Genomic DNA, 25,227 nt, shown 5'->3' on the forward strand with positions numbered 1-25,227 from the left:
ATCATTATCGATCAATTGCGCAGTAGAATAGCTTTATTTCCGTTTTTTTATTTTTTTATTTATTATCGCAGCCACTGCTGCTCCTAATACACCTCCTCCTACTCAGCTACTACTCATCATACGCCTCCTCCTGCTCAGCTACTACTCATCATACACCTCCTCCTACTCAGCTACTACTCATCATACACCTCCTCCTATTCAGCTACTACTCATCATACACCTCCTCCTACTCAGCTACTACTCATCATACACCTCCTCCTATTCAGCTACTACTCATCATACACCTCCTCCTATTCAGCTACTACTCATCATACGCCTCCTCCTTCTCAACTGCTGTTTTTCTTATCCTATATTTTTCCTATTTCTATTGCCTGCTATCTTAGTCGGTCTATATGCCCGTATATTTGAGCATACTACCGCTGTATCACTGCCTAAAACCTATACACCTAAAACCTATAACACATGCGTTATCCCCTGCAGACGCTGGTTACACAGCGAAACATGTCGGGATGCAGAGTGTAGGAAAAATATAGGATAAGAAAAACAGCAGTTGAGAAGGAGGAGGCGTATGATGAGTAGTAGCTGAATAGGAGGAGGTGTATGATGAGTAGTAGCTGAATAGGAGGAGGTGTATGATGAGTAGTAGCTGAATAGGAGGAGGTGTATGATGAGTAGTAGCTGAGCAGGAGGAGGCGTATGATGAGTAGTAGCTGAATAGGAGGAGGTGTATGATGAGTAGTAGCTGAATAGGAGGAGGTGTATGATGAGTAGTAGCTGAATAGGAGGAGGTGTATGATGAGTAGTAGCTGAATAGGAGGAGGTGTATGATGAGTAGTAGCTGAATAGGAGGAGGTGTATGATGAGTAGTAGCTGAATAGGAGGAGGTGTATGATGAGTAGTAGCTGAATAGGAGGAGGTGTATGATGAGTAGTAGCTGAATAGGAGGAGGCGTATGATGAGTAGTAGCTGAATAGGAAGAGGCGTATGATGAGTAGTAGCTGAGTAGGAAGAGGTGTATGATGAGTAGTAGCTGAATAGGAGGAGGTGTATGATGAGTAGTAGCTGAATAGGAGGAGGTGTATGATGAGTAGTAGCTGAATAGGAGGAGGTGTATGATGAGTAGTAGCTGAATAGGAGGAGGTGTATGATGAGTAGTAGCTGAATAGGAGGAGGTGTATGATGAGTAGTAGCTGAATAGGAGGAGGTGTATGATGAGTAGTAGCTGAATAGGAGGAGGTGTATGATGAGTAGTAGCTGAATAGGAGGAGGTGTATGATGAGTAGTAGCTGAGCAGGAGGAGGTGTATTATGAGTAGTAGCTGAATAGGAGGAGGCGTATGATGAGTAGTAGCTGAGTAGGAAGAGGCGTATGATGAGTAGTAGCTGAATAGGAGGAGGCGTATGATGAGTAGTAGCTGAGTAGGAAGAGGCGTATGATGAGTAGTAGCTGAGTAGGAAGAGGTGTATGATGAGTAGTAGCTGAATAGGAAGAGGTGTATGATGAGTAGTAGCTGAGCAGGAGGAGGTGTATTATGAGTAGTAGCTGAATAGGAGGAGGTGTATGATGAGTAGTAGCTGAATAGGAGGAGGTGTATGATGAGTAGTAGCTGAATAGGAGGAGGTGTATGATGAGTAGTAGCTGAATAGGAGGAGGTGTATGATGAGTAGTAGCTGAGCAGGAGGAGGTGTATGATGAGTAGTAGCTGAATAGGAAGAGGTGTATGATGAGTAGTAGCTGAATAGGAGGAGGCGTATGATGAGTAGTAGCTGAATAGGAGGAGGTGTATGATGAGTAGTAGCTGAGTAGGAAGAGGTGTATGATGAGTAGTAGCTGAGTAGGAAGAGGTGTATGATGAGTAGTAGCTGAATAGGAGGAGGTGTATGATGAGTAGTAGCTGAATAGGAGGAGGTGTATGATGAGTAGTAGCTGAATAGGAGGAGGCGTATGATGAGTAGTAGCTGAATAGGAGGAGGTGTATGATGAGTAGTAGCTGAGTAGGAAGAGGTGTATGATGAGTAGTAGCTGAGTAGGAAGAGGTGTATGATGAGTAGTAGCTGAATAGGAGGAGGTGTATGATGAGTAGTAGCTGAATAGGAGGAGGTGTATGATGAGTAGTAGCTGAGTAGGAGGAGGTGTATTAGATTGCGATAATGAATAAAGAAATAAAAAACGGAAATAAAGCTATTCTACTGCGCAATTGATCAATAATGATCAAGACAACACTCCAAAGAGTATAGGAGCGTTCAGTATCTATACTATACAGCTGCATTACCTCCACGTAATCCCTTCACACCCCACAAACCCCCACTACCTTTCCCCTTCCCCCTCCTCCCTTCTTCCCCCCGTCCTTCCCCTCAGCTGTTCTGTCCATTTACTTAAAGCCATCTATAACGGCGGAACATATAATGTACAGATAGATCGCAACAAATTGAGCAAGTCCGCATCACTGATAGTTTTAACGTCTATAGTTTAATAGTTTATTGTTATAAGTGAAAATACATCATACATATATATATATTATAAGTAAAAATAAAAGTGAAGTTTTAATTTAATAAACAGTACATGATCCAAAAACGTAAATAGGTCCATAGTGACCATCAGTTAGTAATTTTAAATGACACTGCTTTCACACTAGCGGCACGGACCTCCGGCGGGTGAACAGCCTGTCAAATCCGTCCTGCCGATAGTAACCGCGTGCCTCCGACTGCCGCTCCGTCCCCATTGACTATAATGTCTGACATTTCAGTGCATAACAGCCTCAGGCAACTTTACTAACCAGTTCTTCTAGAAAAGACAAAGTACGGGAGGGGCGCTGAATTTCTACCGAAATGAAACTGAAAACCAGCAGAATTATTTTAGTCTTTTCCCCTTCTGGATGTTGCTGCAAACAGAAAGGTTTTGATCTACATTAACCAGGTAGGTGTTCTTTTGCATTTGCCCAAAATTATTTAAAAGATTTGATGGAAGAGGAACACATTCAAAAGCTTCTTTCCGAGCTGTTTACAATGCATGATACATGTTACAGCCGTGGCACGTTGGCAACTGATATTAAATACTGCTCCACACGCCAGGAGACACGGACAGACGTCTCCTGGAAAGAACTAGCGTGGATAAGGGCTTATGCACACAAACGTATTTTCTTTCTGTGTCCGTTTTTTTTTTTTTTTTGCGGAAACTGAAGTTACTCTGTGTGCATTCTGTTTTTCCGCATGTCCATAGTTCTGTTTCGCAAAAAAATTGAACATGTCCTGTTATTGTCCGCATAACGGACAAGGATAGTACTGTTCTATTAAGGGCCAGCTGTTCCGTAAAATACGGAATGCACTCGGATGTCATCCGTATTTTTTGCGTATCTGTTTTTTGCGGACCGCAAAATACATACGGTCGTTTGAACAAGCCTAATGTGCATTACAATTTTAAGGAAAGTTGCAATAAGTCTCCTTAAGGGCTCATGCACACGACCGTATGTATTTTGCAGTCCGCGTTCGTGTGCATTTCATATTTTGCGGAACGGAACGGCTGGCCCTTCATAGAACTGTACTATCCTTGTCTGTAATGTGGACAATAGTAGGACATGCTCTATTTTGTTGCGGAAGGAAAATCCGGACATATGGAAACGGAATGCACACGGAGTAACTTTTTGGGAGGACCCATTGAAGTGAATGGTTCCGCATATGGTCTGCAAAAAAGAAAAAAGGAAAGGACACGGAAATAAAATACGTTTGTGTGCATGAGCTCTAAGGGTCAATTTCACACATCTGCAAAATGGGTCTGCATCCATTCTGCAATTTTACTGAACGGGTGCGAACCCATTCATTTTCTATGGTACCGGAAAAGATGCGGACAGCAAACAGTGTGCTTCCAGCACTTCCATTCCGTGGCCCCACAAAAAAATAGAACATGTCCGCACACACGGACAAGAAAAGGCATGTCTATTATAGTGCCGGCCATGTGCGGTCCGCAAAATGCGGAAAGCACATGGCCCGTGCCCGTGTTTTACGGATCTGCAATTTGCGGACCGCAAAACACTTACGAACGTGTGAATGGACCCTAATAAACCATCCTTACACCCACAACAAGACCACAGGACCAGGGCTAAATTACAGCTGGTGCTGCCCTAGGCACAGAGTCTGGAATCCATCCACAAAGGATAGTGATTGATAATGGCTGCATGATTTTTTAGGTTAAACTGCAGTATTAGGGATTGTTCACACGAGCTTATGTAATTTGCGGTTTGCAAAAAAACGGATGACGTCCGTGTGCATTCTGTATTTTGCGGAACGGAACAGCTGGCCCCTAATAGAACAGTGCTATCCTTGTCCGTCATGCGGACAAAAATAGGACATGTTCTGTTTTTTGGCGGAACGGAAATACGAACATACGGAAATGGAATGCACACTGAGTACCTTCCGTTTTTTTTTGCGGATCCATTGAAATTAATGGTTCCGTGTACGGTCCGGAAAAGAAAATAAAGAAAATATGTTTGTGTGCATGAGCCCTTAGAAGCAAAATTGTGTGACAACATGAGAAGAAACTATGATTGTGAAGGGTTTAACAGACTTACCCTGGGCTCACACCTGAGCGTTTCTGAGACGCGCGTTTTACGTGCGTATTTGTCGCGTGTTTTTATGCGCGTTTTTTGCAATAGTAAACGCGCGTTTGACGTGCTTTTGTGTGATTGACTGCAGTGTTTTCCAATGAGTCTATGGCCAAAACGCGCGACAAACGCCCCAAAAAAAGCTCAAGAACTTGTTTATGCGTCGGGCGTTTTACAGCGCGTTCAAACGCGCTGTAAAACGCTCAAGTGTGAACCAGGGCCATAAGGAAGCATTGGTTTTCACGTGTTGAGCGTTTTACAGCGCGTTTGAACGCGCTGTAAAACGCTCAGGTGTGAACTTAGGGTTAGGGCTTGTTCACACGACCATGTGCCTTCCTCAATTTGTGGAATGGAACGGATGGCCCATTATAGAAATGCCTATTCTTGTCCGCAAAACGGACAAGAATAGGACATGTTTTATCATTTTTGCGGGGCCGCGGAACGGAGACACGGATGCGGACAGCAGACAGATGTGGAAGTAAATGTGGAAGTGAATGGGTCCGGACCCGAGCCGCAATAAATGCAGGTTGGATGTAGAACAAAACCACAGTCATATGAATGAGCCCTTAGGGTAGGTTCACAACTTTTCACATCACTGTTTCGTTTTCTGTTCTGATCCGTCAAAAGTACTAAAAATAAAAAAACAAAAAAGCGGATCCTTTATTTTGAGCATGAGTTTTTGCATCTGTTTCAGCCATTTTTGTCTAAGATATACAGTGGGATGCGAAAGTTTGGGCAACCTTGTTAATCGTCATGATTTTCCTGTATAAATCGTTGGTTGTTACCATAAAAAATGTCAGTTAAATATATCATATAGGAGACACACACAGTGATATTTGAGAAGGGAAATGAAGTTTATTGAATTTACAGAAAGTGCTATAATTGTTTACACAAAATTAGGCAGGTGCATAAATTTGGACACTGTTGTCATTTTATTGATTCCAAAACCTTTAGAACGAATTATTGGAACTCAAATAGGCTTGGTAAGCTCAGAGACCCCTGACCTACATACAAAGGTGAATCCAATTATGAGAAAGAGTATTTAAGGGGGTCAATTGTAAGTTTCCCTCCTCTTTTAATTTTCTCTGAAGAGTAGCAACATGGGGGTCTCAAAACAACTCTCAAATGACCTGAAGACAAAGATTGTTCACCATCATGGTTTAGGGCAGTGGTTCTCAACCTTTCTAAAGCCGTGACCCCTTAATACAGTTCCTCATGTAGTAGTGACCCCCAACCATTACATTTTTTTCCTTGCTACGTCATAACTAATTTTGCTACTGTTATGAATTGTAATGTAAATATCTGATATGCAGGATGTATGCCCGTCTATTACAAGGTGTTAGGTAGTTCTGTAATTGGCACTGTGTTGTGGGGGATCTGTGGAGGACGCTGTGTTGTGGGGGATCTGTGGAGGGCGCTGTGTTGTGGGGGATCTGTGGAGTACGCTGTTATATGGGGGATCTGTGGAGGGCGCTGTGTTGTGGGGGATCTGTGGAGGGCGCTGTTATATGGGGGATCTGTGGAGGACGCTGTTATATGGGGGATCTGTGGAGGACGCTGTTATATGGGGGATCTGTGGAGGACGCTGTTATGGGGGATCTGTGGAGGGCGCTGTGTTGTGGGGGATCTGTGGAGGGCGCTGTGTTGTGGGGGATCTGTGGAGGGTGCTGAGTTGTGGGGGATCTGGGGAGGGCGCTGTGTTGTGGGGGATCTGTGGAGGACGCTGTTATATGGGGGATCTGTGGAGGACGCTGTTATATGGGGGATCTGTGGAGGGCGCTGTTATGGGGGATCTGTGGAGGGCGCTGTTATGGGGGATCTGTGGAGGGCGCTGTTATGGGGGATCTGTGGAGGGCGCTGTTATGGGGGATCTGTGGAGGGCGCTGTGTTGTGGGGGATCTGTGGAGGGCGCTGTGTTGTGGGGGATCTGTGAAGGACGCTGTTATATGGGGGATCTGTGGAGGACTCTGTTATATGGGGGATCTGTGGAGGACGCTGTTATGGGGGATCTGTGGAGGACGCTGTTATATGGGGGATCTGTGGAGGGCGCTGTTATGGGGGATCTGTGGAGGGCGCTGTTATGGGGGATCTGTGGAGGGCGCTGTTATGGGGGATCTGTGGAGGGCGCTGTTATGGGGGATCTGTGGAGGGCGCTGTGTTGTGGGGGATCTGTGGAGGGCGCTGTGTTGTGGGGGATCTGTGAAGGACGCTGTTATATGGGGGATCTGTGGAGGACTCTGTTATATGGGGGATCTGTGGAGGACGCTGTTATGGGGGATCTGTGGAGGGCGCTGTTATGGGGGATCTGTGGAGGACGCTGTTATGGTGGATCTGTGGAGGGCGCTGTTATGGGGGATCTGTGGAGGACGCTGTTATGGGGGATCTGTGGAGGGCGCTGTTATGGGGGATCTGTGGAGGACAGTGTTATGGGGGATCTGTGGAGGACGCTGTTATGAGGAATCTGTGGAGGACGCTGTTATGGGGGATCTGTGGAGGACGCTGTTATGGGGGATCTGTGGAGGACGCTGTGTTGTGGGGGATCTGTGGAGGGCGCTGTGTTGTGGGGGATCTGTGGAGGACGCTGTTATATGGGGGATCTGTGGAGGGCGCTGTGTTGTGGGGGATCTGTGGAGGGCGCTGTTATATGGGGGATCTGTGGAGGACGCTGTTATATGGGGGATCTGTGGAGGTCGCTGTTATATGGGGGATCTGTGGAGGACGCTGTTATGGGGGATCTGTGGAGGGCGCTGTGTTGTGGGGGATCTGTGGAGGGCGCTGTGTTGTGGGGGATCTGTGGAGGGCGCTGAGTTGTGGGGGATCTGGGGAGGGCGCTGTTATGGGGGATCTGTGGAGGACGCTGTTATGGGGGATCTGTGGAGGACGCTGTTATGGGGGATCTGTGGAGGGCGCTGTTATGGGGGATCTGTGGAGGGCGCTGTTATGGGGGATCTGTGGAGGGCGCAGTTATGGGGGATCTGTGGAGGACGCTGTTATGGGGGTTTCTGTGGAGGGCGCTGTTATGGGGGATCTGTGGAGGGCGCTGTTATGGGGGATATGTGGAGAGCGCTGTTATGGGGGATCTGTGGAGGACGCTGTTATGGGGGATCTGTGGAGCGCACTGTTATGGGGGATCTTTGGAGGACAGTGTTATGGGGGATCTGTGGAGGACGCTGTTATGAGGGATCTGTGGAGGACGCTGTTATGGGGGATCTGTGGAAGACGCTGTTATGGGGGATCTGTGGAGGACGCTGTTATGGGGGTTTCTGTGGAGGGCGCTGTTATATGGGGGATCTGTGGAGGACGCTGTTATATGGGGGATCTGTGGAGGACGCTGTTATGGGGGATCTGTGGAGGGCGCTGTTATGGGGGATCTGTGGAGGGCGCAGTTATGGGGGATCTGTGGAGGACGCTGTTATGGGGGATCTGTGGAGGGCGCTGTGTTGTGGGGGATCTGTGGAGGGCGCTGTGTTGTGGGGGATCTGTGAAGGACGCTGTTATATGGGGGATCTGTGGAGGACTCTGTTATATGGGGGATCTGTGGAGGACGCTGTTATGGGGGATCTGTGGAGGGCGCTGTTATGGGGGATCTGTGGAGGACGCTGTTATGGGGGATCTGTGGAGGGCGCTGTTATGGGGGATCTGTGGAGGACGCTGTTATGGGGGATCTGTGGAGGGCGCTGTTATGGGGGATCTGTGGAGGACAGTGTTAGGACGCTGTTATGGGGGATCTGTGGAGCGCACTGTTATGGGGGATCTTTGGAGGGCACTGTTATGGGGGATCTGTGGAGGACGCTGTTATGGGGGATCTGTGGAGGGCGCTGTTATGGGGGATCTGTGGAGGGCGCTGTTATGGGGGATCTGTGGAGGACAGTGTTATGGGGGATCTGTGGAGGACGCTGTTATGAGGGATCTGTGGAGGACGCTGTTATGGGGGATCTGTGGAGGACGCTGTTATGGGGGATCTGTGGAGGACGCTGTTATGGGGGTTTCTGTGGAGGGCGCTGTTATATGGGGGATCTGTGGAGGACGCTGTTATATGGGGGATCTGTGGAGGACGCTGTTATGGGGGATCTGTGGAGGGCGCTGTTATGGGGGATCTGTGGAGGGCGCAGTTATGGGGGATCTGTGGAGGGCGCAGTTATGGGGGATCTGTGGAGGACGCTGTTATGGGGGTTTCTGTGGAGGGCGCTGTTATGGGGGATCTGTGGAGGGCGCTGTTATGGGGGATATGTGGAGAGCGCTGTTATGGGGGATCTGTGGAGGACGCTGTTATGGGGGATCTGTGGAGCGCACTGTTATGGGGGATCTTTGGAGGGCACTGTTATGGGGGATCTGTGGAGGACGCTGTTATGGGGGATCTGTGGAGGACGCTGTTATGGGGGATCTGTGGAGGACGCTGTTATGGGGATCTGTGGAGGGCACTGTTATGGGGGATCTGTGGAGGACGCTGTTATGGGGGATCTGTGGAGGGCGCTGTTATGGGGGATCTGTGGAGGGCGCTGTTATGGGGGATCTGTGGAGGACGCTGTTATGGGGGATCTGTGGAGGGCGCTGTTATGGGGGATCTGTGGAGGACGCTGTTATGAGGGATCTGTGGAGGACGCTGTTATGGGGGATCTGTGGAGGCCGCTGTTATGGGGGATCTGTGGAGGACGCTGTTATGGGGGTTTCTGTGGAGGGCGCTGTTATGGGGGATCTGTGGAGGGCGCTGTTATGGGGGATATGTGGAGAGCGCTGTTATGGGGGATCTGTGGAGCGCACTGTTATGGGGGATCTTTGGAGGGCACTGTTATGGGGGATCTGTGGAGGACGCTGTTATGGGGGATCTGTGGAGGACGCTGTTATGGGGATCTGTGGAGGACGCTGTTATGGGGGATCTGTGGAGGACACTTATGGGGGACCTGTGGATGGCACTGTTATGGGGTGGATCTGTGGAGTACGCTGTTATAGGGGATGTGTGCTATGACACATAGGGCCATGAGGGGGGCCAGCATAAAAAATATAGCATTTTATGCTGGTCCCCCTCATAGCCCTATGTGTCCCCTCATGTGTCCTAAACTGCGCACATAACTGTCTTTGCGTGTAAAGTATGTTACTCCTGTGTGAAACAATCTCTCTCCTATTTGTAGCGTTATACTACCCTACCTCGTGAGATTTCCCTACCTCCTGACTTCCTGTCGCACTGCTAATGACGTGAGGAGGCATTCCTGAGTTTTGACGATCTGCGCATGCGCAAACCGACAGTTTATGGAAAATCTCAGCGGAGTTCAGCTTTACACCGGGACACTGCGCATGCGCAGGAGAGCCTTAGTAGGGAAATATTACGGCCCAGTGCGCAAGCGCGGCTAACTCCGGCCTGCGCATGAGCAGTGTCCCGGTGTGAAGCTGAACTCCGCTGAGATTTTCCATGCGCAGATCGTCAAAACTCACGTCAGAACGCCTCCTCACGTCATTAGCAGTGCGACGGGACAGCTTTCTGTATCCTTCCCCTAAACCAGCGGTTCTCAACCTAGGGGTCGATCGGCCCTTTCCGGGGGGTCGCCTGACGCTTACTATTAGGGCTGCACGATTGTAGCGTTACATTACCCTACTTCGTGAGATTTCTCTACCTCCTGACTTCCGTCAGGAGGTAGGGAAATCTCACGAAGTAGGGTAATGTAACGCTACAATCGTGCAGCCCGAATAGTAAGCCTCAGGCGACCCCACGGAAAGGGCCGAATGACCCCCAAAGGGGTCGCAACCCCTAGGTTGAGAACCGCTGGTTTAGGGAAGGATACAGAAAGCTGTCTCAGAGATTTCAGCTGTCTGTTTCCACAGTTAGGAACATATTGAGGAAATGGAAGACCACAGGCTCAGTTCAAGTTAAGGCTCGAAGTGGCAGACCAAGAAAAATCTCGGATAGACAGAAGCGACGAATGGTGAGAACAGTCAGAGTCAACCCACAGACCAGCACCAAAGACCTACAACATCATCTTGCTGCAGATGGAGTCACTGTGCATCGTTCAACCATTCGGCACACTTTACACAAGGAGATGCTGTATGCGAGAGTGATGCAGAGGAAGCCTTTTCTCCGCCCACAGCACAAAAAGTGCCGCTTGAGGTTGGCTAAAGCACATTTGGACAAGCCAGCTTCATTTTGGAATAAGGTGCTGTGGACTGATGAAACTAAAATTGAGTTATTTGGCCATAACAAGGGGCGTTATGCATGGAGGAAAAAGAACACAGCATTCCAAGAAAAACACCTGCTACCTACAGTAAAATATGGTGGTGGTTCCATCATGCTGTGGGGCTGTGTGGCCAGTGCAGGGACTGGGAATCTTGTCAGAGTTGAGGGACGCATGGATTCCACTGAGTATCAGCAGATTCTGGTGACCAATGTCCCAGAATCAGTGACAAAGCTGAAGCTGCGCCGGGGCTGGATCTTTTAACAAGACAACGACCCTAAACACTGCTCAAAATCCACTAAGGCATTTATGCAGAGGAACAAGTACAACATTCTGGAATGGCCATCTCAGTCCTCAGACCTGAATATACATGAAAATCTGTGGTGTGACTTAAGAGAGCTGTCCATGCTCGGAAGCCATCAAACCTGAATGAACTAAAGATGTTTTGTAAAGAGGAATGGTCCAAAATACCTTCAACCAGAATCCAGACTCTCATTGGAACCTACAGGAAGCGTTTAGAGGCTGTAATTTCTGCAAAAGGAGGATCTACTAAATATTGATTTCATTTCTTTTTTGTGGTGCCCAAATTTATGCACCTCTCTAATTTTGTTTAAACAATTATAGCACACTTTCTGTAAATCCAATAAACTTCATTTCACTTCTCAAATATCATTGTGTGTGTCTCCTATATGATATATTTAACTGACATTTTTCATCGTAACAACCAACGATTTATACAGGAAAATCATGACGATTAACAAGGTTGCCCAAACTTTCGCATCCCACTGTATATTTTTTAGATGGAAGAGAAAGTACTTTCTTGAGGACTTTTTCTTCCCTCTAAAATAACGGATATCAGATGGAAATGGCTGAATGGATGCAAAATTGGCATAACAGATGCTCAAAATAAAGGATCAGTTTTTCTTTCTTTTTTTTTCAATTTTTTTTGTTTTGTTTTCTGATCTGGCAGATAAGAAGACCGTAAAACAAAACAGTAAACTGAGCCTCATCTACTGATCAATTAAAGGGGTTGTCTGGGTTCAGAGGTGAACCCGCACATACCCATATTTTCACCCAGGTAGCCCCACTAAGATGAGCATCGGAGTATTTCATGCTGAATCTCGCAGGGCAAAGGCATTTTCAGGAGATCCGGTGACATACCAGGCTCTCCTTAGGGCTGTCAGGCGGAGGCTTCCACCCAGCAGTGAACCCAGTGATGTAACCAGCAGTGATGGGTGGGCTTTAGCACTGCCCTAGCCTGTAAATCGGCTAGGGCAGTTCTAAAACTGGACCATCAGAGCCGGTAAAGTCACCGAGCACACTGCTGGGCGGGAGCCTCTGCCTGGCAGCCCTAAGGAGAGCCTGGTATGTCACCGGATCTCCTGAAAATGCCTTTGCCCAGCAGTGTATTATTGTAAATAAAAAAGCCCTTGCCCTGCGCGATCCAACACAGGGCTCATGCTCCAATGCTGACATCAGGGGGGCTGCCTGGGTGAAAATATGGATATGTCCGGGTTCAGATCCAGATAATATTTTATTATTGCATATTGCAATTATTAGGAAAGTTTTATGGAATTTCCTGTATTTTTGCACTGATAATGCACACAATGTGGTCTGGTCACATCTCTAGACAAACATAATATAACTTAAGTGATAACACACAAACAGTTGCACCATTAATGTATATACTGCAATTGAGCACATTGAGTAAAAATAAGCAGCGCATGGGGTAAAGTGAACCCTTGAATTTTATACATGGACTTGCCTGAAAGAACATTTATTAAAATCCAAGAAAACATCTAAGGTTTAACTGACCACTAGCAATTCTCCCTCAGCCAGGAAATAGATAGGAGAGACTTAAGAAAATGGAGAGGTAGACAGATGGTACTGACTGTAACCTCTTCTACTCAACCCTACTCGCTTTTGGTATCAGGTACTTTGTTTTCCACCATTGACATGGTACCCCTTCAATGTAGCTGGGCATCAGAGCGATTCCACATGACACTGCAGCAATGTCAATGCAACACACACAGGAACAATAGGGAATATCAAAGGGATGCTGTTCTTTATTTTTGATATGTGGCTACTTTTGGTAGCTGTGTATGACTAGGAGTTCAGAAACTACTTGGTGTTTCACTGAATGGTTCCAGGATTCAGCTTTCCAGCAGAGCAGACACATTTCATGCTTTTCTTTTCCCCAGCGAGTCTGGCCACTGGGCTTGCTCTGTCCCTCCATTCAGGCTGTGTCCTGCCTGCTGGCTTGGCCTCTATTCTTGTGCCTGTTAAAGGGCCAGCATGCACCCTAATTGGTTCCAACCTATGGCTGGCTACCATGGGGTACTTAAGGTGCCTGCCACTGTGTGAAGGTGCCTGAGCAATAGGTTTTCTAGAGTGCTAGTATCCTGAAAAGGGGTCTGTTATTTTGCCTATGTACCGGCTTTCTGCCCATTTACGGGATTCTGACAATCCATTGTCTGAACGAACCGTTGCCTACCCTCCATTTTGACTTTTTACTATGTTGCACATACTCTGCCTGCCCTGACTATGATTTTGCCTGACGCCTCTGTGCTATGCACCAGAGTCTCTGACCCCCCTGGGTCAGCTGTCAGTGACACAGAGTCTATTTCACGAAGTAGCAGCCTGGTGGTTCCCCTGCAGTGAAGTCCAGATCCCTGTACAGGGGCTAAAGGTTGACTACCAGGGAACTCTCAAGATTAATGGATTAATCCAAAGCCAAATATTTTGATTGACACAGTGGTTCCACACCTACTGTCATAACACTTGGTGAATCTTTATGTTGCATGTTGCTCCATCAAGCTTTCAATGGATCCTTTCAACAACCACCAAATAGACAAATGTTTGCTTCTTCACAATTGACCACAGCATGGTTTTGCAGATTGCCATTGCGTGAAGACTGCACGTAAAAAATGTCCTGTGTCGCACAGACGATACAGTATTATGACAATTTTTTTGACTGATCACCACACAGCACCATTTTCATGATATGCATGATATCTGCTTGGCTCGCTTGGAACCTTGTTGGCAGGGGGCAAAAAAATGTACCATTTGCCTGGTACTAGCTACAACTTTTGCCTTGTACAAAACCAAAAAGGCAGATTAGAGTACAGTTTACACTTCCATGCAGTGTAAAAGGAGCTTTCCAGTGAGGCCGGACTAAGATGGGAATAAGGGGAGGCCGACATGATAGGTTTTGGATGAAGGGCTGGCCAGTAAGGTGTTAAAGGCAGTTGGAAAGGGGGGTGGTTTAGGGGGGGGGGGTGGGATATAGTTTATAAACGGGAACTGCTGCTTAACAGAGCGATGTCCCAGGCAGTGGACAAGATTCAGCGGCATCTACGGGCAGCAGCAGAGGCCCGAGGTCTGGGTTGACTACAGGAGCAGGTGGCCGGCCTGATGCAGGGGGAGGCGGCGGGCACTGCAAGCCCGCAGCCAAGCGTGAGATGGCCGTGGCAGGTACGGCCGCCAGCGCGCCTTATCCCAGAGGAGACCCCCAGGGTTCGATGCCGGGTCACTAACCCCTCTGGGGACCCTCCACACCGGGAGGACAACAGGCAGCCTTCTTCAAGCTCCTCCCGGAGTGGGAGGAATCCAGCTAGTCGGCGGGAACCAGTTTAAGGCAGGGGGGCCAGGCCCCCATCCTCAGTGGCAGGCAGCATGGGTGCAGGACCAGGAACTGCGGGCTCCTCTCTCTCCGGGGTGGGGGGGAGGCCTGCTCAGCGTGGAAGAGGCTGTGCACAGGGAGGCCAGGAGCATTCACGAGCCTCTATAGTTTGACAGACAGTGCTGGGTTGGTCTTGCCCACGTGGAGGAAGAAGATGGATCCGGATCAGCGAGGAGCGCATCCAGCGTGGCGGGGGCTGGGATGCAGTCCACCAGCGGTGTGTCGACGGCTGGAAGGATTGCACCTATGTTGTCCGGAGTGGATCATCAGGAATCAGGACCATCGGCTGCAAGGTTCACAGCACTCGGGCGCCAGGTGAGATGGCATTGGGTTCACTTCTTTCCCTGGTTCAGGGTTCAGGGGTGCATGGTTTTGGCGGGCAGCAAATAATTAATTGGGGGTCTGGGGCAATTATTGTGTGGCTTGACGGGTGTGGGTTCCGGGGTAGGTTTGTCAGGTGCTGCACCGCTTGGGGTGTAGGGACGGGGGTCGGTGGGGCGGCAGGGGGTTTGCGTTCCAGGGTTGGGGGGTTCAGTATCTGTACAGACGCAGGCAGACGGCGAGGATGATAGGCCCAAGGTTGATGATGCGGTGAGGGGGGCAGTGTACATGTGCTTTGAGTGCCCATTAGGGGCGCATTTGAAGCAGGAGGTACGGGAGCGGATTAGGCAAGAGGAGTATGTAGATATTTTTTCTCTTTTCCCTTTGGAGTGTTTTAATTTGGATATGAGTAAGAGGGATGGGGTAAAAAAGGAGGAGGAGGAAAAGCGTCAGTATCGTTTGATACCACACACTTTTGCAAATTGGCTGCAGGCTTTCGCCATTTTAGCGAGTGTGATTGGGGGGAAAATGCCAGACTGTTGTACGGCTCTTTTCTGCTATTTGGATGTGATTGGGGAGGCTTATAGAGTTTATGGGGGTTTCGGGTTGCTCAGGTATGATGAACAATTTTGACAGAGGAAGGCGGTACGCCCTAGCATGCGGTGGGACCATAAGGATATAGGGTTATGGATGAGGGTGACGGCGCCGGTGAGGCCGGGGAAGTCCATTCGGGAGGAACAGGCAGGGGCAGGTCAGTCCGGTTTTGCGAAAGCATCGGCCAAGGGCCTGTGCTTGCTGTTCAACGACGAGAGCTGCAAGTTCGGGACCAAATGAAAATTTAAACATGAGTGTTCGTCATGCGGGGACAGTCACGGGGCTAGCCGTTGCTTCAGGGGTGGCAGGCAGAGAGGGGGTGAGACCATTGCAAAAGGCTTTGACTCCCGTACGGGTTGCAAGGATGGATCGGTATCTAAATAGATACCTGGATTGGGAAGAGGCAGAATTTTTAATGAGTGGTTTCACGAGGGGTTTTAGTATTCCGTCTAACCCGTTGCTGGTAGTCGCAGTGAAGAAAAATGTGCGTTCAGCGTTAGAGCACTTGTAGGTTGTGTCGGGAACATTGGCAAAGAAAGTTTCGTTGGGGAGGATGAATGGGCCATTTTCGGATTTACCGATGGTTAATTTACGGGTTTCCCCATTGGGGGTAGTTCCCAAAAAATAGCCGAATAAATTTCGGGTCATTCACCATTTATCGTTTTCAAAAGGGGCGTCGGTCAATGAGGGTATAGATCCTGAGCTTTTATCAGTGATCTATACCTCTTTTAACGTGGCTGTGGATTGGGTGCGAAAACTGGGTCCGGGTAAGTTTTTGGCAAAAACAGACATTGAGGCGGCGTTTCGATTTTACCTGTTCACCCAGATAGCTTGCATTTGTTGGGTTATTTTTGTCTTGGTGGCTATTTTGTCAATAGGTGCTTGCTGATGGGATGCTCGGTGTCGTACACATATTTCAAAACATTTAGTTCCTTCCTGGAATGGGTGGTGGCGTGTTGTTCCGCCATTATCCATTGCCTAGATGATTTTCTCTGTTTAGGTCCAGCGGATTTGCGGGTTTGTGCGTTATTGTTGTCGACGTTGCAGTCGGTTTTTGAGTCATTTGGCGTGCCGTTAGCGGAAGGGAAGATGGTGGACCCTACGATGGAGTAGAGTTTTTTAGGGATTGTCATATACACAGTGAAAATAGAGTGTCAGTTGCATAAAGACAAGGTGAGGAATTTGAGGGATGTAGTGGAAAAGGCGTTGAGGTCACCAAAAATAAGTTTGAGGGATTTGCAATCCCTTTTAGGGAAGTTGAATTTTGCTTGTTATTCCGATGGGTTGAATTTTTTGTAGGAGGTTGGCAGCAGCCACGGGGGGAGTTGTTGTTCCACATCATTTTCTTCAGTTGGGCCGGGAGTTAAATGGCGATTTAGCGGTTTGGGAAGGGTTTTTGGGGCAATTTAATGGCAGGGCGTTGTTTATGGCGATACTGTTGACAGTTTTGATTTTGAGTTATTTTCGGACGCAGTGGGGGAGTTGGTTTTGGGGTGTATTGTCACGGGGAATGGTGTGCGGGGAGATGGCCAGAGTCCTGAGTTTTGAGGGCGTTACTGGAGCTCTTTCTGATAGTACTGGCAGTGGTGCTATGGGGAAAAAAATTCAGAAATAGGAAGGTTCATTTGCATTGTAATAACCTGGGGGTGGTGCAGGCAATCAATGGTTTGACCGCCTCTTCACCTCCGGTGGTTCAGTTATTGCAACATTTGGTTTTACTTTGTTTGCCACTTAACGCTTGGATTGTGGCTGTTCATGTGCCAGGGGTTTCTAATAGCATTGCTGATGCCCTTTCTCGTTTGCAGTTGGAGATTTTTGGGCAGCTGGCCCCAGAAACGGATACGAAAGGGTTGGTGTGTCCGGAGTCCCTGTGGGAACTCCTGGAGGTACAGTAGAAGGGAGGGAGCCATTGAGTGCCGGTACATGGATGGCATACGGTAAGGTGTGGTGGAGTTGGGAACAGTGGTGTGAGGATTTAGGGGTGGGTGTGGATGACGGGGAAGCCCCTTAGTTATTATTCTTGGGGAATGCCAAAGAAAGGGGTTGGTCGGTAGCGCAGGTAAATCGTTGTATGGCAGGTTTTAAATTGAGGGGTTTACCGGATGTTACGAAAACCTTCTTGGTCCGGCAAGTATTGAGAAGCTCTAAAAAGGGGAGATGTGCGGTGAATAGTAGGATGCCGGTGTCATTTGCGATGTTGTTGCAGATAGGTGTTCAGGCGGGTTCGGTGTGCAGGTCATCAAGCGAGGTACGGCTGTTTAGGTTAGCGTTTTTACTGACCTTTTTCGGGAGTATCTCTAGGGAGAGTTATTGTGCAAAAGTGTACAATGTAGGGGTGGTTTGTATGAGGAGGATGTAGACCTGTATAGGGACAGGGTTGTGGTACGTCTTTGAGTATCTTTGTTTGTTTGTTTGCTGTGTTACTTTGTTTGAGGTTCCTGGGTGTTTGTTATGTCCAGTTAGGTGTTTACAGGAATACAGGATGGGGACAAGTTTTGTGGGAGGCCCCCTTCTCAGGCATGAAGACAGGTCATTCCTGTCACGCTTCCAGTTTGTAGTGGTCTTTAAGAAGCGCTTTCGAGCTTTGGGACTGGATTCCGGGGATTTCACGGGTCATTCCTTCTGGAATGGTGCGGCAATGGAGGCAGCCAAGCTAGGCATGAGCGATGAGGTGATTAAAAGGATCGGAAGGTGGGAATATGCCCGTTTTAGGTCGTATGTCAGGTTGGGAGATAGGTAACAGTAAAGGGGGTGTTGTTATTAATCTGTTATTTGTGCTTTTGTGTTTCAGGGGACACTGCGGTTTTGATTTGGATTCTAGGGCATTCATTCGTTTTTTAGGGGGGCTCTGCACGCAGATGTGTGGCCGAACGGGTGGCAGCTGGGCTTTGAGAAGAATGTTGCGGTAATAAGGTGGCTCAGGTGCAAAAGTATGTTATAGGGCAGTGTTCTGAGGGAAGTGCATGGTTTTGTCCTTTTGGACAGACCTCCAGACATCTTAGTGTTACATGTCAGGAGAAATGACTTGGGAGTTAGGGCCTGCAGGGTTCCGATCAGGGACATAAGGTTTGATTTATTGCGATTGTGGTCCCTTTTCCGGGCCATGATAACGGTGTGGCTGGATAGAGTGCCTCGTAAGACGTGGCGGGAGTCGGTAGTGCGCATTAATAAGGCAAGGATTAAGTTAAATAGGGCGATTGGTAGATTCATGGCCAGGAATGGGGTGGTGGCGGTCAGGCATCCTGAGTTACTGTAGAGTCAGGTAGTGGTGGATTTTGGAGGTGACGGACTGCACCTCAACGCGGTGGGTATTGATTTGTGGTCCCTGGGTTTGTAGGGAGGTATTGAGAGGGTGTTAAGGTTGTGGAGGAACGTGCAAGCTTGAGGGTAGTAGGGTTCAAGCTGTGCGTTGTTGGCGGTGGGAGGTCCTAGAAGCTGGTGGCATAGGATGGTATTGGAGAATAAGAGGGCCTCAATGGTGGCTCTGGACTCTCATAGTTGGGGCACTTGGTTGCTTCTGAGAGGCGTCCATCAGTTGGTGTCTCCGAGCTGGTGTTACCTGGCTGGAGGCAAGGTGGAATTGCCATGTTGGTATTTTATGGATGTTAATTTTTGGGGCTTCTACGACCTCCCTCGTCTGGGTTAATTTATTGTTATTTATGTTATGTATTAATTTCATTTAATAAACGGCTACTGTGGCCAATTTAATCCGAACAGTGGCTGTGTGTGCTTATTTGGGAGAGATGTGAGCATGGAGAAGTTGGGGGGTTGTTAGAGAGGCCCTGAATAAATAACCAATACCCTAATCATGTACCTAATGATAAGAATTGTTCATTCTCTAATTATGTCAATTAATTTCAGTCTCCTTGTCTAGATATATTTGAATGCCACCTGACGCATTTCTGCATCATACAATGTATAGTACAGCTGCTAGATGTTGCTGATGATCCCACATTACCACACTTTTTTTTTGCACCTAGTTACCCTCACATTTGTTTTATTGTACTATCTGTGTATTTTATAATGCAGAAACATCTGAAGTGGCTTCTAAAGGATCAAACTGTGAACCACTTATCGCCTATAAATTGAATCCAGTAAAACCCATCTTAGGGGGAGTTCACATCACTGTTTCCTATTCTGTTCTTTCTGTAAAAAAAAATGGATCCTGTTGCATCAGTTGGTATCCGTTTGACCCATTTCCGTCTGAGATCCGAATTTTCTTAGACAGAAAACAAGTCCTGCATAAAGTAGGCTCAAACGGATGCCAACTCATGCAACAGGATCCAGTTTTTTTTCTCTCTTCTGATGGATGTGAACTCTCCCTTCCCCATCCATGGTTTCTGGGTAGCTTTGCTTTTCACTATACAGCTGTTTTCACACTTTGTTCATAGCCGAACCCTTTGAAGATGCAAATTTTCAAACCTATAGATTGCCCTCAAATCTATGCTGATATTTTTTCATTATGTATTAAAGGGGTTTTCCAGATTTTTCTTTCTTACTGATGATCTATCCAGTATCTCATGAGTGGGGGTTGGACACCTAGGACCCCTGTTGATCAGCTGTTTGAGAAGGTAGCTGCACTGGCAGTAGCGCTACAGCCTTCTTGCAGCTTTGCCTAATCCATGTGACATCAGGTTCATTGGTCACATAACCTAGGTGCAGCTCAGTCCCACTTATGTACCAAGCTTACAGAAGGCCACGGCGCTACTGCAAGTGCCAGATCCTTCTCAAACAGCTAGGGGTACTGGGTGTGGGACCTTCACCGATCAGATACTGGTGACCTATTCAGTGGACAGGTCATCAGTCAAAAACAGTTGTAAAACCCCTTTACTCTGGTTTTCTCAGCCAATTCAATATGTTGTATTTTGTTGATGATTTTTGGTAGATTTTTGTCCTACCAGAAAAATGGGAACCTGGCTTCATACTCAAATTACTATTAAACTTATAGTTCATGTAATGTTAGCTGGTTCACTCATTTTAATTCACTACAAGGGGTGAAACAAGTAACCATGCCTGGTAGCAAAGCCTGGGTTCCATTCGACCATGACGATATTCAACAGCACATTCTGGAATGTTAAGAAAATTATGATTATTTTGGTCACACTGGCCACAGTGTTGTCACAATACAGAACACCCAGTGATTTCACAGAACAGGGATAATGCACACAGTGATGTCACAGTGCAGTGATTAGTGTTGAGCGAATCAAAGTTAACAAAGTGGACTTCGATTCAAATTTCCAAAAAATTTGGTTTTCCGCGAAGTTGAAATTCCTCATTTCACCTTCTACTTACAAAAAAATGCACCTAGTGACAAAGTAATTCATCACAAAGTAAAATTCGGTGAAGCAGCCTAATCAAATTTTGAAGAACTTCACTCATCTCTAACAGTGATAATGCACACAGTGATGTCACAGTACAGGGATGACACACACAGAGATGTCACAGGACAGGGATAACGCACACAGAGATGTCACAGGACAGGGATAACACTCACAGTGATGTCACAATACAGGAATAACGCACACAGTGATGTCACAATAAAGGAATAATGCACACAGTGATGTCACAGTACAGCGATAATGCACACAGTGATGTAACAATATAGTGATAATGCACACAGTGATACCATAATATAGGGATAACACACACACAGTGATGTCACAGTCTAAGCAAAATGCACACAGTGATGTCAGAGTACAGAATAATGCACACAGTAATGTCACAGTTAGGAGATCATGCACACAGTGATGTCAGAGTACAGGGATAACGTACACAGATGTCAAATACAGAAATAATGCATACAGTGTTGTCTCAGTACAGGGATAATGCACACAGTAATGTCACAGTATAGGGATAAAAAAAAAGGATGCCACAGTACATGGATAGTGCACACAGTGATATTAAAGCACATAGCCACAAGCTGCACATTATAAGCCTGCTACCCTGGAAATCACACTCATGTTCACTATTAAATACTTTTTGTGCAGGCATTACCAGTAACTTTCTGTTTGTCTACTAATGATTATTGTTTATATTTAGTCTAATAAGCTAAAAACCTTATTTACAATAAGAACTAAGGTCATGTCTTCTGCTTCATCATCACAGGTGTAAGCAGAAATGAGAAAGAACATGGAAAACTATCGAATGTCAGAAAATGGAGATTCCTCCTCCAGGTCATCTGTTTCACATTTCTTCTCCGTACCTAAGCTCACAGGTACAGACATGTACCATGTTTTCGTAAGCTTCAGTGGAGCAGACTCGGTATGGGTGCATCAGCTTATCCGCAAGCTGGAGGCTACATTTCCAAACCTTATAATCTGTACTCACGATCGGGACTTCACTGCCGGAAAGACCATCATAGAAAACATGACCGAGTGCATTCAGAGCAGTCAAAAAATTCTTATGGTGATGAGCCCAGATTTTGTGCACAGTCGGTGGTGTCTCTTTGAAGCCAACCTCTCTATGTTCCAGGACTGTATGTCACATAAAGTCATCGTTCCCGTCATGCTCAAGCCATGTCCAATGCCCCTTTATCTCAGCCACTTAACTTACTTAGAAGTTGAAGATGAGCAGTTCTTTGAAAAACTGTGCAACAGGCTGCTGAGGAACAAGGCTAAAGAACCTGAAGATGTCTTGGTTCACTTCCAGTCATCCATACTATATGGTGGGAAGCAGCTGCTATCTCTGGCAGCTGTAAATGAAAACGATGATGACGTCAGTAATGGAGTTTTCTCTGACACTTGTGTGCTGGACTCCCTCAAAGCAGTCGTGAAAGATCCTGAAATATTCAAGAAAGCTATTCGAGTGATAAACGATACTCCAACTGATTTCTTGAACTCAAAATTGATTTATATCTGTATAGCAATTTGCTTTATTTTTATAGTTTCTCTTTCTCTGATGGCATTCATATCAGCATGTGTTACCCAAAATTGGTTTCACTTCCTGCACTTACCAATGAGTTTAATTCCAGTAGGTTTTGCATCGTATAAAATGGAATATTGGAAAAAGTTTATGCTTGAGAAGGTTATCCAGAACATGAGCAGAAGTACTGGTGAGGCCAATCTACATTTAGCTGAAACTTCAGTCCTCGCTGGTTGTTCTTCAAAGTCCAGTTTGGTTTTTATTTTTGCATCTCTAAAAGAATGTAAAGAATTGTTCCAAATTACCTTCGAGCGTGATACTGATCTGGCAAAATGTATGTGGGAAAAAGCCATAACCAATTATTCTTCTGATTATGCCAATTGTATGGCCAAGAAACACTTTCCTAGCAGTGACCCACAGCCTCCTGGACATCTAGTAAATGGCATCTGTTTCTGCCAGTATGTGGCCATGCAGATAACACAAGGCCGCTGGCCTTAAAGGGGTTTTCTCATCTCGCTCATTCATCCTCACCTGCAGTCACTCTGCTGTTCACTTCCTGGTTTTTCAGCAGATAAGGCTGGGCGGGGCTTGGGCAGCTAGAGTGAAGGCCAGCCACGCCTCCTTATGACATCACACTGAGAACTCAGTCCTTGTGTGCTAGTTCATGTGAAGAGTATGACTCATCAGTCTGGCAGCCTGCAGTGTCTGTGAGGCCCCTCCCCCTGCTGGGAGAATCAGAGAGCCATGTGAAGTGAGCTCAGTGTATGGTAACACCTGGCTGTTCTGCAGTTTTACACATAAAATCTCATTCTGATCTTTTACAAACCCATTTTGTGCATCAAAAACTATAATTACATATTATACATTAGCCCAAAAGCTTGACCAACCCCCGCCCCCCTACACTGATGCAGATTTGTTTCCATTACAGCTGTACTCCAGTTATGTATAAACCTTACACTATGTATCTTTATAGATGCATATGCAGCTCAGCTACATGTGTCTTCTCCAGTCCCCTATCACTTTGGCTGAATGGCTTCCTATACAGCCCTACTACATCTTTATTCTACTCCCCCACTAGCACTGTGTCTGAAAAGCTTCATATACAGCTCTGCTACATCTGTCTATCTCTTCAACCAGCATTGTGTCAGAACAGCCGCATATACAGCTCTGCTACATCAGTTTCTCTCTTCAACCAGCATTGATGCTGACCTGCCACATATACAGCCCTGCTACATCAGTTTCTCTCTTCAACCAGCACTGTGTCCGAACAGCCGCATATTCAGCTCTGCTACATCTGTTTCTCTTTCACCAGCCCCCAAGTGCCTCCATTTGCCCCATATAGCCCCATTAGCCTCATATAGCCCCTCATCAGCCTCATATAGCCCCCATCAACCTTATATAGCCCCCATCAGCCTCATATAGCCTCAATCAGCCTCATATAGCCCCCATCGGCCTCATATAGCCCCCATCGGCCTCATATAGCCCCCATCGGCCTCATATAGCCCCCCATCAGCCTCATATAGCCCCCAATCAGCCTCATATAGCCCCCATCAGCCTCATATAGCCCCCATCAGCCTCATATAGCCCCCATCAGCCTCATATAGCCCCCCATCAGCCTCATATAGCCCTCATCAGCCTCATATAGCCCCCCATCAGCCTCAAATAGCCCCCCATCAGCCTTATATAGCCCCCAATCAGCCTCATATAGCCTTTCATCTGCCTCATATAGCCCCCATATGCCTCATATAGACCCCCATATGCCTCCATATGCCCCCTCAAGTGCCTCCATCAGCTCCCAATTGTATATATAACAAATACTCACCCCGCTGTCTCTCCTACGCCGTCCGCACTCGTCTCTTCCTTCCACTAACTGCCGCATGCGCGGCTCTATTTTCAATGCAGCTCAAAGGAAAATAGATCTGCGCATGCGCGGCCGGCCGGAGACGTGTGCGATCTCGAGAAGAATTGTGGCCGCCACTAGATCACCAGGGAATAATGTGCGCAAGCGCGGCCCATGGATGGGGCCGGCGAGCGGTGGCCGTATCCATGGGCAGCGACTATAAACAATGCAATATGATTTTTCAATTTTATTCAAAACCTATAGGATTTAGAAAAAGGATTATATTTAGGAAAAGCCTCAGGATGGGGGTGGGGGGGGGGTGAAACGTGATTACCCAGATGATAATACCCCTTTAACTTCCCTTTAAAGGGTAACTGTCAACAACAATATTGTAGACAAGCAGCATGTTATAAAGCAGGAGGAGTGAAATATATATATATATATATATATATATATATAAAATAAAAAAAATAAAAGGCAGCCCCGACCAAAAGAGAGGGAAGGCTGGGTGCAAGTTCAAAGGGATAAAGCTTACCCAATATCAATGAATACAAAATAGAGCAGCAGTCCAAAAAATTGTGAAAAAAATTCACCCAATGGTGTAGCGACGTTTCGGCTCTATCCCAGAGCCTTTCTCAAGTAATGGTAAACAGGGAAATGTGAACAATATATACCCAACAGTGATTACATTATAATGTCACATGGTCAACAAGTTCCATACAATTGCGACTCTCTGTTATTTATGTATTGTCATGTCCTTGTAACATTTTGTATGTTGGTGAAACTTCCACTGAGCTTAAGACTCCTTTGAATAACCATTGTAATACTATCCGGAAATATACGATCTGACTTGCTTGTATCCCAACATTTTACTAATTGTAAGCACTCTGAGAAAGACCTTAGGTTCTGAATCATTGATCATACCCAGGAGGGGTGGGGACCAGATCATTTTACTTAAAAAAAAGGAACTTCACTGGATCTATGTTTTCAATACTTTGAGACTTTTTTGTCTCAATGTCGATTACAAGATGGGCAATATATTAAGATAGGGACTTGCCTCTTGACCCTGTGGTATCCGGTACTGTGAATCCTGTATAGTGGGTGGTTAAATGGGGATTTCCTTTTAGAACTGGTAGATGTTTATTGTCTATATCGTATGAGTTTATTA

The 25,227-nt window shown here is 46.9% G+C and overlaps 1 protein-coding gene across 1 annotated transcript; it reads left to right on the top strand.

The window, feature by feature from the left end:
* The first annotated feature begins 2,813 nt into the window (after window positions 1–2,813).
* Window positions 2,814–22,719, top strand: LOC122936215. The gene is made up of 2 exons (XM_044292306.1): window positions 2,814–2,916; window positions 21,464–22,719. Exon 2 carries the CDS (start codon window positions 21,476–21,478, stop codon window positions 22,715–22,717), a length of 1,242 nt encoding a protein of 413 aa, XP_044148241.1. The 5' UTR covers window positions 2,814–2,916; window positions 21,464–21,475; the 3' UTR covers window positions 22,718–22,719.
* Window positions 22,720–25,227: the final 2,508 nt, after the last annotated feature.

Source organism: Bufo gargarizans, chromosome 4 (assembly GCF_014858855.1).
Source record: "Bufo gargarizans isolate SCDJY-AF-19 chromosome 4, ASM1485885v1, whole genome shotgun sequence".
NCBI lineage: Eukaryota > Metazoa > Chordata > Amphibia > Anura > Bufonidae > Bufo > Bufo gargarizans.